The sequence below is a fragment of the Myotis daubentonii genome, chromosome 4 (assembly GCF_963259705.1).
Source record: "Myotis daubentonii chromosome 4, mMyoDau2.1, whole genome shotgun sequence".
In the NCBI taxonomy this organism is placed as follows: domain Eukaryota; kingdom Metazoa; phylum Chordata; class Mammalia; order Chiroptera; family Vespertilionidae; genus Myotis; species Myotis daubentonii.
The window spans coordinates 109,105,900-109,122,260 of NC_081843.1; the positions used below are offsets into that span (position 1 = coordinate 109,105,900).

The 16,361-nt window shown below is 43.1% G+C and overlaps 1 protein-coding gene across 10 annotated transcripts in view; it reads left to right on the top strand.

The window, feature by feature from the left end:
- Window positions 1-567: 567 nt before the first annotated feature.
- The window catches only part of DAB2 (DAB adaptor protein 2), a 49,058-nt gene continuing 33,264 nt past the window's right edge, over window positions 568-16,361 (top strand). For 8 of the 10 annotated variants that reach the window (XR_009452707.1, XM_059694881.1, XM_059694882.1 and 5 more), the window contains exon 1: window positions 3,616-3,738. Coding sequence is in view for 7 of the 10 variants with exons in the window: in XM_059694881.1 (XP_059550864.1) it covers window positions 3,718-3,738 (21 nt within the window). In the remaining 3 variants the exon portion in view is untranslated. Of the gene's footprint in view, window positions 801-3,615; window positions 3,739-16,361 lie in introns of those variants that run through there. The other 2 variants (XM_059694887.1, XM_059694886.1) reach the window with 2 other exon arrangements.

Genomic DNA, 16,361 nt, shown 5'->3' on the forward strand with positions numbered 1-16,361 from the left:
CTGTTTATATCGATTTCATCAAGGAGGGCTGTTTTTATATCTGTGTATACAGGGTTCTATTCCATGCACAAATGCAGTGCGGTTTACATATACACACACACGCATTTCCCACCACGTCAGCGCACCCCCATCTGCCGTGGCAAAGACCCCGATTCCCTTAAAGGAGGCAAGCGCAGGTCCAGCCAGAGAAGCAGCAGGTCTGAGCGGGGAACTGCCTCTGGCCAGGGCAGTCAGGCGTCCAGGCAGCCCTTTGTCCACAGAGACCCGCCGGGTTCCAGGACTCGGGTGCCACCTCACTCCCCGCTCCCAGCCGCGATCCGGGGAGGAATCGGTGGGATGGAGGTCGGGTCCCACCCCTTCCCTGCGGACTTGCCCTTCACTGTCCTCATTTGCACCCTCCCGGGTCGCCGGCCCACCCCAGCCGGCCCAGCCCTCGCTCCCCCCGCCCCGCCCCGCGAGTGGCGGCTGGAACTGCGCTCGGATCCCCGCGATCGCCCCCCGCTGGCGGGCCCGGGCCCAGCGCCGCCGCCGACTCGTCGGCGCGGCTGCCACTCGAGTTAATAAACAGTTAAGTTTGGAAGACTCAGCAGACACGTTGAGGGGGAGTTACCGAGCCCGGGCAGCAAAAACATCCCGGCGCATTCCTGGGGCGCCCGGGCTGCCAGCATCTGATTACAACCATCTCGCCGGGAGCGGCGGCTCCGCGGCTATTTAAGCGCGGCCGCCGGTGCGCGGCGCGGCTGCCGGGAGGGAGGCTCGCGGGCCGGTCATGCTCGCTCCGCAGACGCGCTAGCCAGCCTGTGAGTAGCTCTCCCCCTCCTTCCCCGGGGCTCCATGTTTGCGACCTCCTTCCCTCCTGGGCTTTCCGCTTTGGGGTGCAGACGTGGGGCGGCGGGGCGCCTCGGGACCGAGCCGGGGACGGGGAAGCGGCTGCGCGGCCTGACATCCCAGGAATGCTCCCCGGAATGCGCGCACCTTCGGGCCGGGTGACATTTCCCCCGCGCCTGCCTTTTGTGTGTCTGTGCTGGTGGGCGGCTCTGCGGGAGCCCCGCGGGCACTCTGGGGTGGCTGCCCACCACCTCGGTGGCTCCTGCGAGGCGGTTTAGTTTTGCCCTGTGACAAAGGCTGGGGACGGGTCTGTGCCCGGGGCAGCTTCTACCTGGTGACTGACAACCGGTGGCGTTAAAACGTGAACTTTGTCTTCCACCCGCACGAAGCAAGTATGTGCCCGAGAAACTGAACAGGCTTGTTTTAAACCCACGAAGCCCAGAGCGGGGAAAGGGTGTTTGCCCGCTTGCCATATGCCGGCTGGAAAGATGAAGTAAGAATTCTAGAAAGGGGGGGGGGGGGGAGCGGAGGGGGGGGGATGAATGGGTTAAAGTCTTGGAGCCCGAGTCAGCATAGCGGTTTCCTAGCATAGAGCTGACTCTGTTATTTGTTTCTGCTATCCTTTCTTCTTGACTTAATTCTGAGCCTGGAATTCAGGTCCCCGGTCGGTGTCAGCAGGGAGCTGTTGGAGTCAAAGGGAAATTTAACTGGATTAAAAACACTTAAAGAATCTCGATGTTATCCCCACCCCAGCCACCCCCCCCCCACCCCCCACCTTTTCCTCTTTCTCTGTAGTTTGTGTTTGGAAGGAAGAGAGGCACTCTGTAAAATGAGCGGGGCAGAAATCAGCTTCCAGACACATGGAAAGACTTAAAAATTATGGAGGGGCGACTTCATGAATAGTAAATGTTGTTATTGCGCTATAAAGTGACTTAATGAAAAAATTTCTGGCCCTAATCAGGCCAGGCAGGGGAGTGGGGGAGAAGAAGACAGAAGTAAGGCAAACAGAAGGAGTGGCCGAGGAAAGAAAGTTACACAAATGCCTTCAAGACATCTGATAAGGCTCTGGGAATGGCTTTGATGGGATTTATAACCGACCTCCCTTACGGGCTAGAACTTGGCTCCCCACTCAGGAGCATCAACTCCCTTTCTGGGAGGGAGGATCTAGCTGGGATGGGAGAGCCTCGCAGCCACCAAATGGCTTGTCTCCGTGCTCTGTGACAGCTCCATGCGTGGTCTCCTACACCAGCGGCCAGACCTGGGTTAGGTGCTCTTCTCCCGGCCTGGTGCCCACCCACCCCAGGTTCTATCTCTCCCTCCCTGAAGGCAGATAAGCCTCAACGGCACTGTAGGAAAGTTTATTGTCTTGAGAATTCAGGAGTATTCGGCATTGAGGTCTCCTTAATCTTTGGGGAAGGACCTTTTGGGTGAAATGCTGGGTACATGGCAGTAAACAATCCTCACAACACAACACAGTGTGCACTGTGGACGGTCTAGAAAGCACAGAGGAGACCGAGTGGTGTTTCCCAATGTGTGGTTGTGGGACAGATGTCTTCTTCTAAATTCTTAATCCATTTTCTCCTAAAGCAGACTGGGTTATTTTTCTGTTGTAGTTGAATATCTTAACTTCTCCCTCTCCTTCCCTCTGCCATCTCTATCCCTTCTTAGATGACTGCCCCCAGAAACCAGTTCTTCTTGAGCTAGGCGAGGCCCTCCCACATTTCAATGAATGACCAGGACAAGCAGATGGCAGAGAACGTCTTCCAACTTTGAGCCGTGACACAACCGTAGCTGCCGTTCTCGTGAGCTTAGACGCAGTTGATCTTCACCTGAGGCCAGAAGGAGAGCAGGCAGCGCAGCACTGGCTAAAAGCCTTGCCTACTTAGCTGAGGACAATCCAGAGTCTGCATTTCCACTCCAGACTTTTTATAGTTTTAGATTCAACTCAAAGTCCAAATTCTTATGCATTAAGCTCATCCGTTGCCTTGCTCGAAAGGTTTAATGGATTTCAGTCACTTCATTTGGGTTGAAGGGAATTGCTTTTCAAGACACTTGTTGGACTGAAGATGGGACAGGGGCCTCTGGAAGCTGCTGGTCAGCTGGTTGGTGGTGAGATGTGTTGGCCTGCTTGGCCGGGCCTCAGTTACCTGGAGATTAGGAGAGCAGGATAGCAAATGGCTTGCTGAGGGGCTCCCGGCCAGCAGGAGGCTTTGTGGAGACATGGGCTCTTGGGGGCCCAGCAAGTGTGGTACAGCTGCTCATTTCTAATTCTACCCTCATGTGCCTGTAAGCCTAAGCCCGCTACCACCAATATTTTTCATCTGGAACTGTTTTGAAGGCTTCTTGAGTTTCTCTTCCTCAGTGTCTCCTGACTTGAGGATTTAATTAATGCTCTTGCTCTACCTGGTTTGGCTCAGTGGATAGAGTCCCAGGTTCGATTCTGGTTAAGGGCACATGCCTGGGTAGTGGGCTCAGTCCCAAGTAGGGGCCAGGCAGGAGGCAGTCAATCAATGATTCTCATCGTTGATGTTTCTATCTCTCTCTCCTTCTCCCCTCCTCTCTGAAATCAATAAGAATATATTTTAAAAAATAATTAACACTTTTCTTAAAGACAAAACTTAGATGCTGAACTACTTGAGAAGGCTGCTGCAGACTTAGCTCTAGGGGGTGCTAGTTGCCCTTATGGCCCCCAGAACATTCCTCCCCCAGGAAAAAGGCCTGAAAGCGGACTGGTTGGGGAGGTTTCAGTAACTGACCTAACACATCAGGTTTCTACCCTCCAAACAGACCCAGAATGAGAACTAGACTGGCGACATGAAACACCGGAGGGGCAGGATGTGGTCATTTAAAATTCTCCCTGGTGCCGCTGTGCCGTTCTGACGTTGAAGCATGCCACTGACTTGGTCAGAGGTAGGCCCAAGTCACATTCAGATGAAATGGCCTCAGGGAAACGTAACTCATGGGAACAATTCCTGACTTGATTGATTGTGTGAATCAGAAGGGAGACAGGTCATCCAGTCCCCTCCTCTTCAAAAAAACATGCTAATTCTGACGAGGGAAACAAACAATGCTGAGTGTGGACACAAAAGGCTAGCCCAGGCCAGTTTCTGCCTCCCGCCCAGCATGACTGGGGAGCCGTTGGGAGTGTGGGTTCTGGAATCCCATTGCCTCCCGAGGTCCTGGTTCAAATCCCAGCCACACCACTGCTGCTCACCTGGCCTTGGGTAAATTGCATCAGCTCTCTGTACTTCCGCTTTCTTATCTGGAGGAAATAATCGTACCTACCCCTAGGTTTGTTGGGCAGACTTCATCTAACCTGCTTAAAATATTTTATTCTATCTCCCTTAGAAATGTATGTTTTCTTCTGTTTTTGCCCCTTGAACAACTGACTTGTGTTATCTTTGCGAGAACTGAAGACAGAATGGAGAATCTTTGTCATAATTGGACACCGCTTGTCTACCTGCAAGATGTTAATCATTCAAGCACTTACTGTGAACAAAGCCAGCATGTTTGCTGTGCTTACGCTAGAACAGACAGGGAGTTACTCGCTGTTCTCTGCGTGGAACCCTGCAGTGGGGTTTGGTCAAGCTGACCTCCTCTGGTCTCCCCCCACTCAGACTCCCTGTGAGAGGGGGCAGCCCTTCCCCCTGAAGTCAGCATTACAGCCAAAGGAAGTGTGAAGGGAGGGACCATCCGTGCTAAACAGAGTGACTAGGCTAGAAATAAAATATCTTCTGAGGCAGGAGGCCCTATACTATCATTGCCCACATAGCTGGGCAGGTTGCCATGGTTATTCCTTTTCCCAAATCCTTCTCATACCTTGGAAGAAAGCCTGACACTCTAGGGTAAGGAAAATCAGAACAAATCGCTTCCTGGTCTAAAAATGGAAGTTATTATTATTTTTTTATTAAGTGAGGTAGAATCTTCTCTCTGCCCACCCCATCCCTTTCCTCTTCTTTTTAAACTTGTTTGAACTCTACTACTTAATTGACTAACTCTTAACTGTTTGTTACATCATCAAGATAGCAAAGCATTAAGACTTATGAAACTTAAGGAACATAAAAGCTATTGCCTCAATATAGACGTATCCTGGCAATTTTTCTCTGCTCCCATGACGTATAACTCAGTAGCCTTTAACTGCCATACACCGGTAAGAATTCTGAGTGAATGGGGAAGGCCATTGTGTTCAGCTGCAGGGAAGTTGCCAGGAGGCAGAATGCCTGAGGGTTGTCCCGTAGATGTTTTTAAGTAACCACAGAGTAAAGGGAGCAGGAAGCCTAGGTAGGAGTCCCGGAAAATCTAGGTTTGAAACCCCGTACAACTGGGAAGAAGTTTGGGTGAGGTTTTCTCTGGCTAAAAAGCTATCCTATTTCTCCCTAGCAAAGGGCTGTAAAGTATTACAATGAAATAGACTTAGATCGTTATGTGACAGATGAACTGCTGCCGTCAGTTCTCATTTTACAATCAGATTAATTCAGGCCTCCAGTTTGGACACGCGGCAGGCGCGGCGTGTATTTCACAGCTCGCGAGAACTCACGGAAGGCAGTGGCTCTCAGAGTGTGGTCCCCAGACCAGCTCCGTCAGCATCACTTGGGAACTTGTTAAAAATGCAAATTCTTGGTTCCCATCCCAGAACCACTGAACCAAACTCTAGCACTAGGGTCCATCCAGCTGTATTTCAACAAGAGCAACACATGATGATAGAGTAACTTTCAAAATTCAGTTGCTTTATAATTCAGTTGTTTTAATGGAAAACATAATGAAGTATCTGAATTCCTACAGTCATGGACATAATAAAGCAAAGCATTTCAATAGAGCTCAGTTTCACTGAATCTTGGGAGCAGAAAGATGCAAAAGCACAGACCTTGAGATTTTTTCCTGCTATCTCAACTGTTGCTTTCTTGATCCTAGGAAAATCGATGTACTCCTTAGTTTTATATTATCACCTCCTTTCCAAATCTTTTCCCCATTCCTGGGGTTTTAAAAGAGCATAATTAATCTCCATTTATTAGGAGACTGTCCCAGTTACTTCTTTAAAAAAAGATTCCAGTAAACTAGACCATTACCCTTGAACCAGATGGTTCTCTCTAACCTATAACATTTTTTATTTTGTTTTTCATGCCATACCCAGAGTGCAGATGAAGCCCTCTCTATAATGGTAAATGCATATACTGTACTTGGTTTTTATAGAGTTTTATGGTTTATGAAGTAATGTTCCATTCTTCCATTTGACTTTCATTTTAAATAACTTAAGATAGAAAAGATATCTCCATTTTTTAACTGTAGTAAGATCAGTAGATATCAGCTTGCCCAAGGTAGTATCACTAAGTGGTAGAGCTGGAATTGAAGCATGAATGTGTATGATGTGAGTCTTGGTGTTTACCTGGATATTTACTAAGTCCCTATTATGTGAAGTGTGTACTAGGTTGGCAATGGAGGAACCTCCAGTGAGTAGAGATTGAGAAGAAAGTCTGCATCCTGTGAAGCAAAGAATGTAAAACACAGGCCTGCCACTCCTTGGACAAGCTTCTCAAGGTCTCTGACCCTTAGTTGCCTCACTCACCTTGCAAAACAGTCCTAGGAATGCCTGATGATAATCAGAGACTGATGGTTAGCAGCGATCATACCCTTAGACTGAAAAGTACAAGGACACGATCTAGAAGTAGAGAACTGGAAGTCTGGCTTTGAGAAGGCTTCATAGGTTAGGGGTTAAAAGCTTGGGTTCTGAACTATAAATTATTGTGTTCACAACCCAGCTTAGCCATTTAAGACAAGAGATATAACATTTGAGTTTCGTTTTATCCATTCGTATAATGTGCTGCTGCTTCAGAAATGTACCTGCTCTAGACTACAATTCTGGGTGTAATAGCTAAGCTGATGTCAACAAATGGTCTTATTCTTGCTGTTTGTGAGCTTTCGGCAGGGTAAAATCTAGACATGACCACATTCAAGCTGAGATTAGAAGCTCTCCTACATATCTTGAAACTATTAAATGTAAGGGTCCAGCAGGACAATGAGGCCATGGTTTATAAATCAGGACAGGCACCCAAGTGTCAGCTGTAAAGGTACCACTTGAATCTCATGTGGGCAGGACAATTGAGTCCTGAGGTCTAAAGTTAATCCACACCCAAATAACTGGAAAGTGAAGAGTAACTTCACTAAATGTGTCCATATTGGATGTAGCTACCCCCATTGTCCTAAGCATTTCACCCACGTGGCCTCATTTATTTTTCATATTTATATTTTAAGTGTCCTATTAGGTGACCAAGACCTGTTATAATCCTCTGTACTGTGTAGTGCAAATGCTAAAATGCTTTTTGCTACCATTTAGGGCAGCAGAAATAAGCTACATGTCTTTGAATCTATTTCCGATGGCTGGCATACTCATACGAAGAATGCTGAGCCAGCTTGGCTTTGAGACACAATGTTAGTTGAGACAGGAAACGTATAATTGGCCTCTAGATTAGAGGACCAGAAGTCAGAATGGTACACATAGTAGGTGCTCAAATATCTGTTCTTTAAAAGAAAGTCTCAGCTCTGTATTGGGAGGGGGTGGGGGGTATTATTATTATTGTTTTAACCTTTGCCTCTAAAGTTAACATCTTAAATGCAACCCCATTTCTGAAGTAGAAAACAAATTTGTAACTGATAGAACAGGCTCTTCCATCCTTAGCTAGTTAATTATAAGATTTAATATTGATTTCTGCCTGAACCAAGGGGCAACTATAGCTGAATCTTTTCAGAAACATACATGTACTTGAATTGAAATGGTATTTTATTCAATGTACAAGCTGTCTTCTGAAGGACATCTTGATGCATAGATGCTCGCTTAACTGCCTGATAACTCATTCTTTGGGATTTCTGATTTATGCAGCTGGCCTAAGGTTCTCAATGACTAAAAGTGGTTGTTATTGACAGTTGGATGGAAACATTTACCTAACACCTGCTGGTGGACACGTGGAGGTCAACAATTACTGACTATGAGAAAATGTTTTCACATTTTTTGAGAAAATGACAACTACTCAACTAGCATATGGCTGTATTATAATTAAGTGATACAGAATAGGGTCCAGGGGAAAAAAATGAGTATCAGTGTGATAATGGACTTGGCCTTTAGAGGAATGGTGGAGGTCATGCATTCTAAGGAGAAGCACATAAGCAAATGTGTGTCTGAATTATTGGAAGTCTGGCTTTGAGGAGATGACATAGGTTAGAGGTTAGAAGCTTGGGCTCTGAACAAAAATGACTGTGTTCACAGCCATTTTGGCCAAGAGTGGCAGAGAGATAAGGGGTGGTATCGTTTAGGAAGGAGACATGGATTGCACTGAGCCTTGGATGTTGGGCCAGAACTTAGATTTTTATTTGCTAAGCAGTAGCTTTCCTTGTTAAACCAGGAAGACAGAATGCTGACTCAGATCAATTCACCTGGCTGTATTGGCAGGATGAGTTTGAGTGGAGATTTCTTAGCAGTTGAAGCAAAACCTGTATTTCATGAGAAGTTAGCAATCCAAGTAGAGAAAAGTTTTGTCTAACTGAATATTAAGGGTTAAATGGAAAATACGTTTTTACCCCTATAGTTATAAGTGCACTGCTCTTGACCAGACTGTGTGGGGGGCTTGGAAAAGTAGGACAAATGATTCCCTGACCTCAAAACTTCACTGAGTGGGGAAAAGACTTGGACATGAATCAGAGAGCAACACTAGGTCATGGCAACTATAGGAAAATGGTAGAGCTGGTGAGAGTCAGAGAAGACTTCCCTAAGACGGCAGACCTTGAGTGGACTTTGAATGACAGGTAGAAATTCAAATAGGTAAGGCAGTAAGTATTACAGGTATTACAGGGTAGGAAGGCAACACGAGGGAGCATGGTGTGTGTGTGTGTGTGTGTGTGTGTGTGTGTGTGTGTCCCATGCGGAAGAAATTAGCTTCCCCAGAGAACCAGTGGATACATATACTGTTATACTGTGCAATCTAATTATGAAGGGCTTTGAATCTCTGGTTGACAGTGAGTCTTGGAATTGAACATGGTGCCTGCTTAATGAGCGTCAGGACGGCCAGGACGTCTGATAGGACATCACTGCAATAATTCAGCCATCAATGTAGGTCAGGTACAGCTAGCTTCTCTTACCACTTGATTCTCATTGAACCTTTTGAGAAGAAGGAAGACTTTATCCCACAAAGATTCCCCCCCCCCAAATATTTTCTTTACCTCAAGTATATTCTAAATATATTCAAACATACTTATGCCATGTGTCTAGGATATTTCAAAATAACACTGTCATATGAGTTGGTTAATTGTGAGGGACAAGATATTATTGCTTGTTTGGAAGCAGGAACTTGGGGTGGCAATGAGGCAGGTCGGGGAGGAATGCTAAAATGGAGAAAAAATTGAGGAGGAGGAAGGAAAGGTATGAAAATAAAGGGTAATTATGGAAAACAGAGGGTGGAAGTTTTGCCAGTTTCAGTCAGTGTCAACAGTCTAAGATAGAACCTTAGCTTCCAGCTAGGCTACAGGCAGTACTGCTGTGGATCTGTTAGGTATATCCCTATGCAAAATGACTTCTGTAGTTCTGTTCTCAGGTGGTATATGGAGACAAAAGGTTCTGTTTTCTATACAGAAACTCTTTAATAGAAATGTTGGATGCAACCATATCCTGCTTTGGACTCTTTATACCTCCTGCAGCCAACACTGGTTGAGGGCTTACTGATGAGGGTGAAAATAAAGTCCTATCTCTCTCAAAAGGTCACATTAACCAAGAGTTACCTGACATTACCTTGCAAAATCTTTTGCAACTAGCTAGTGCTCCTTAGATAATCAAAGCCACGATAGGCCATGGGAGGGGGTAGCCAGCACACTTTCATAATATTGCTTCATTTCAATCTGGGATTCAGGAGTTTGGCCTGATTGGAAAGTGACATGATTGTACTCAGAAAATCTGGCAATTCAAAATGCCAAAGGAGCCCTGGCTGGGGCGCTCAGTTGGTTAGAGTGTCGTCCCTATACACAAGGTTCTGGGTTCAATTCCCAGTCAGGGCACAGGCATGAATCAACCAATGAATGCATAAATAAGTGTATCAACAAATCAAAATGCCAAAGAACACATTTGGTTCTAGAATATAAAGGTTTGCGTCATCTCTGAATTGCTTGCCCTTCTGCGTGTGAAAATTGAATGCGAAATGAACATGGTGTTTCTGATGTTTATGAAAACGTTGTCAATTCACAACTTCGGAATTTAAGGTAACTCTGCAGGGAGCATCACAGGTATCTTTCATGACCTGATTGATGTACCATAAGATTCTTCCCTCCCACTGGCTCTGGCACACAGACGCTCCCCCAGATTACATTATGGTTATAAAGACTCCCAAACAGTAAGTGTGCATATCCCCCTTGTAAGGAATGCTTCAAGTAAATGTCGTAATTTTAAAACTGTCTGTTGAGGAAGCTAATTTAGCCCTTAAGACAACATTTGTATCTTTCTATGGTTGATATTAAGAGAGTCATTTATATAAAATTCCTGCAGTATGAAGCACTAATTTTGCTCTTATGAATCATTATAAATGGCAGTGAAGTGTTCTACCATAATCAGAAATATTTTCTCTAAAGCACTTAGTTGTAACTATTATTTGCTTGTTCCCTCTCCCTTGCCTGTACTATAAGCCCCTGAGAGCAAAGACCATGTCCATTTTTGTCACTGTATATCGAGCATAATACAGTGTTTGGCACACAGTAGGTGTTCAATAAACAATAACCAGGTAGCCAGGTGAATGTATGACTCATCATGTGTAATGTTACTTGTACATTTTTATTATAGAGTAAGCAGAATGGGAAACTTGAGCTTGCCTTATCATCTGTTGTATAAGTAAAACAGTTATGAATCCTTTTAAAATACTTTAAGGTTATTTATAATGAGTAATATCCATATGTTCCTCTAGTTTATATCTGCTCAGGGCCTGAGAAAAACAGACAAGCTGTTACTGAAATTCTCCAGATGGTGTGGTCTTTTCAAGTCTTTGGTTTAACTTCTACCAGTGGAGTATCCATCACAGCGCATACATCCATCTGTCCCGATGGTATAATCAGTTGACTAATAATAATAGTGGTGACTAGTTTTCAACCTGATATTTCATCCAAGGACAACTCCTTATTCTCCTCTGTTTTTCCTATTTAAGAATATTCGCTAAACTGTTTACTAAAGAGCTAATAAAAATTGAGAAAATAGATGAAACCTTTGGCTCAACACTGGATAATTAAGGCTATCATTTTGACTTAACACAATCTCTGCCCAAGTGAAAGAAACGTGTTTTTTAAATTTTGCATGTGCAGCTGTATTGTAGATAAAGATGTGATGTCCATTAGGCTTTTTAAAACGCTTAAATTAGGTTGACAGCTCATTACTGTCTGCACAGACGCCAGTGGTTCCAAGAACACCAGTCTGGAAACCAGCAGTAGACCATGCCCTGATCAACTTTCAAAATCCTAGCATAAAAGACTTTTTCCAGCCCTGGCTGGGTGGCTCGGTTGATTGGGGAGTCGTCCCATACACCAACAGGTTGTGGGTTCGATTTCTGGTAAGGGCTCCTAGGTTGGGGATTTGATTGATGTTTTTCTCTCTCTCTCTCTCTCTCTCTCTCTCTCTCTCTCTCTCTCTCTCTCTCTCTCTCTCTCTCTCTCCCCCTCCCACCCCTCTCTCTTCCTCACTCTTTAATTAATAAAAACATCTCCTTGGGTGAGGATTAAAAAAAAAGAGAGAGAGATTTTCCAAATCCTAGTTATCACTTAATTCAAAATGTACTGTTCACTTTTTAATATATCAACAGCTTTTCTCAACAACTCTGGATAGTTAAGTACCAATTAATGATGTCTAAGAAGGTAGTGGAAAGTTTACTGTGGGCAGCATTCAGGATGCTCTCAGACATGTTCGCTGTGGAGATCCTCTTAGCCTTTGAATGTAATTTCATGTAACTGAACCTAGAGCATCTTCACGTGTTTATCTTTAGCCCAAGTTAGAATATAGATTTACCTACATTTAAATATTGCTAACAAGTTACATATCTCTGAGGAATTTGATTTTTAAAGTACATAAAGGCACGTGTCACTTTATTGTCACTATTCTAAATGTGTGAGAAGCAGACATCTGTCTCTCACCCTGCTTCCATCCTTCTTAGTCATCATTTCTTGGGTCTGATCTTTCTAGTCTTTCAATAGTTATGTAGGGAAACATCTGTAAAATGGGAAATGCTATATATTCTGTTTCAAGCAAGGAGCTATAATGCCATGATTATTTTCATCAATAACTGCCTTTTACAAAAGATGTTCCTTTAGGTGCTCGTATTTCAAAATATCATTTCACTTATATCAAGTTTTTATCAAACGGATCTAATGGAAATTCTGTTTTTAGGATGGAAATTCTGTTTTTAGGATGGAATGGGTCTTAGAATGGTGGTTATGAGACGTAGTGGCCTTTCACTATTTTTAGAGCCACCTCTAGGACACTGTTTATTTGAAGTTTGAAGGTCACTGAGCATCATAGCTTGGCATGATGAGATAACCTTGACTCTGACATTTGAGATTTTTAGACCTTCACCTTTCCATTAAAAGGCTTTGTTTCCAAAAGAGTAGCCAAGTTTTTAAATGAAAGAAACCAGCAGTGTTGAATCACTCAAAGTGGTAAATTGATGCAACCACCCTACTACAAAGCCATCTGACTCTTTGATGCCAGGGCTCTGTACTGGGATTTGTCACCACCCCGACCTCCACACCACTGCTCAAAACCTCAAAGTCTTTCCAGTACCATTTAGACAAAATATCGTTTTATAAACCACTCTAATCCCATTTGACCCACCCTTCAACCTTTCCCTGGTATTTACCCTAGCCAAGTTGACATAAATATCCTTTAGGCGTTGCTATCAATTACTCCTTCCCAGATGTATTTTCTGGGTAATGCACTTGTCTGAAGAGCTACCTTAATTCTTCCTTTGGCATGTGTTGTTGTAACACAGAGAAGTTAAGAGCTTAGACCTGTGTGGCTTTCACTGGCTGGTGAACTGTTCTTGAGCTTCTACTCCTGTCAAGTAGGGATGATAATACCTTCCCCATTGGGTCAATTGAGAAAGTCTTGGCAGCACACCTGGTCTGTAATGAATATTCAATGCATTTAACTTTTAGAAATGTAGTATTCCTTCAGTGTTCCTAAGAAATCTGTTTAAGCCATTCCCAACCCTGCCCTCCCAATCCACTTTGCTATCTTTTGAGCATGCATCACCTTCGGAACAATTATAACCCATGTATGTGATTCTCCTGCTAAAGTGTAAACCCTCTAAGGAAATAGATCTTTATTTTTTTCTGGATGAGTGCCTGGCACGTAGGTTTATTACATGAACTAACTTGCTGGCATGCTGATCACTGGCATTCAGGGGCAAATTTGTTTCCAATCTCTAAATTAATGGCTTTGAGTAGATCGATTACCAAACCCCAATGCTCTGAACAACAACAACAACAAAAAGGCTATCAATACTTGAAGGTGTTTTACATTTTCTAATAGCATGACTTCAGAGTGAAATGTAGGGTAGCCAATGACTTACTCTTTGTGTATTCACTTTTGCTAGGCAATGTGAGATAAATTACATACTCTTTAGAGTGAGAAGGGATGGCATTTGTTTTTCCTTTAAGGGAATTTCTTAGATGGAGGTGAACATGTAGAATGGCATTTAAGTAGGGAACCTCAATACTGGAGAGAGTGACCCTGAGAAAAATACTTGATTCACATCCCACTTCTGATAATTAGCTCTAAAAGTAGAACTTTGATTAGGTTAGAAGAATTAAGAAAACTTGTTAGTGGTGTTTCTTCCACTAGTTTCCTTGGTGTAACTAATTATCCACTTCTATAGTTTGCGAAGAAGTACATTGCTAGCTAATAAAACATTACAACTATAGACGCATTCTCAATTTCACATGTTGCTACACTTGAAGGTTTCTGTGAAGTGTAGGAGGCCTTGATCATTACTTTTTTGAGGATTTGTCTTAACCTCCTTGTCTGCCACATTGAGTCTTTTTAATAAAGTTTGGATTAGGAATTTAACAGTGGCTTTCAAAGAAGACTTGTCCTTGTACAGGGCTGTAGAGTTCAGCTAAGTAAACAAATGATTGAATTGCATTCTCTGATGCTAAAAATGCCCACATAAGACGACTAGAAAATAGCAGATGCCACAGTGGAGTGGATCTGCCTAAAGCTTCAAGGACCAACTCAAGTTACTTTTATTTAATGACCATAGTAGAGATCACAAGAGAGACTACAAATGGAGCCCTAGCTAATCACTTATATCCATCCCATGTTTTCCTTAAGTATTTATGTGTCAGTTACTTAGCAGGAACAGAATTTTGCCTCAGGTCATTAATGGTTCAGAGAACAGACAAGATTGCTCTGGAAGCTAGTATCTTGCTTAAATATTAAATTTTCTATGGCCCAAGGAAACTTCCTTTACCGTGAGTCATTGATGTTGACGTTCCGTGTAGTCTACCTGTTCATGTCATTCTAGAACAATAGACCCAGGTGACACCACCGTGATTTGTCATCTTAAAAAGGTAATGAGACCCTCTAGGGATGGTATGCACTCAACAGGCCTGGGAAAGGAAAACCCTCATTTACCTGTTTATTCTGGAAAGTGTCCCCATGGTAAAGCAGATCTTTGACCAACCTCTTGCCCTAAAGCAGTGGTCCTCAACCTTGGCTGCACATTAGAATCACCTGGGAATCGTTTTAAAATCCTGATTTCTGGGCCTCATCCTCTGGAAATTCTGTTTCTTTGTTACTAATGTTGTGGCCCCACCCCATCACAAAGAAACAGAATTTCCAGAGGATGAGGCCCAGAAATCAGGATTTTAAAAAGATTCCCAGTGGTTCTCTAAGGTTGAGAACGACTGCCCTAAAGCCAAACCTTGACCGTTAAGTAGAAATACCTGTGACTTTGAGTGCTGGGCAGGTTTATAAATAATAACTTAATGCGAAGGACACAAACTCAACACAATTTCTAGCCAAAGCTCTGAGAAATAAAAATTAAAAAAAAAAAACTTAAAAAACCCCAATATAATTCATAGGTTTTTAGCACAACTATTAGACAATACAATAAATGAGACTACCTTAAATCAAACTCATTTAACATGGGAGGAGTGGAGGGTCACCCAGTTTTGGATTCACTCTAAAACTGTCTGCAGCTGGAGATGATTTTGAATAACACATTTTAAAAGACATAGATATAGATCCAGTACACATCTTGATGGTCTAGAAAACCAGAAAAACTAGATAGTCCTAGTATGTAAATTTATCATTTCAAATAAGTTAAGCCCTTTGGGAAGCAGCAAATCCTTTGGCACCATATGAACCAATCACTTGTTTAATTAATTAATGCATTTACTGCCTTTTAAAATATCCAAACTGACTTGTCTATCAGGCTAGCAGCATGACATTCATAAGAAACAGCATATTGTGTGGAATATTACTTCATGTTAATATAAGTGTGAGACACTAATTATTTTTTCTATCTTGTAGAATAATATCTAGATTAAAAGTGAAAAAAAATATGTTGGGTTTGAGGAAAAAAATAACATTTTTCTAAGCTCCTCAAAGTCATTGGTTAATGCTATCTCTGTAGCTTATTTATTTATTTATTTATTTATTTATTTATTTTACACAAACGGTGGCAAGGAAATGAAATATTCAAAATATGAGCCTTCGAAAATGTCTAATGACATAACCAGGGCAATTTTCTTAGATATCCTATTTCTATGCAATAGGTACAAATTTTCTTTTCCCCTCCCACTGCCCTAGAAAGATTTTAAAGTTAGAAGAGATGACTTAAGAAAGCAGTTCAGCCCTAATCGGTTTGGCTCAGTGGATAGAGCGTTGGCCTGCGGACTGAAGGGTCCCAGGTTCCATTCCGGTCAAGGACATGTACCTTGGTTGCGGGCATATACCCAGTAGGGAGTGTGCAGGAGGTAGCTGATTGATGTTTCTCTCTCATCGATGTTTCTAACTCTCTATCCCTCTCCCTTCTTCTCTGTAAAAAAATCATTAAAATATATTTTAAAAAAAGAAAGTAGTTCAGTGGAATATATATGTTAGCAAATCTTTGAAGTGGCTCTTTAAATCCCAGAATAAACTTGATGACATCTGTACAGATTAAGGTGGTGCTTGAGGTCTTTCCTCCTGGTCTTTGATTATACAAACAAGAAAGACCAGTGACTGCACCTTCATTTCCTAAGAACTCTGACCTTAGTTCTCTGAAACACCATCATCCATTTTAACTTTATTTGTAGAAGTTCCCTTAAATGACGTGCTAAAGGGGGTATGGAAACTGACTTCCTGAAAGCTTCTGTAGATTAGTAGTGTTTTAATGTTGAGGATTATATAAGAGTGACATTTCCCTGGAAGCTCTACTAGATACAAGGATCCCCAAATTATTCTTCCAAACTTGCTGATCAGATTGCTTTATGGTCTCTAAGGTCGATGTCTAGACATGTGTGTAGACGGGAGGATC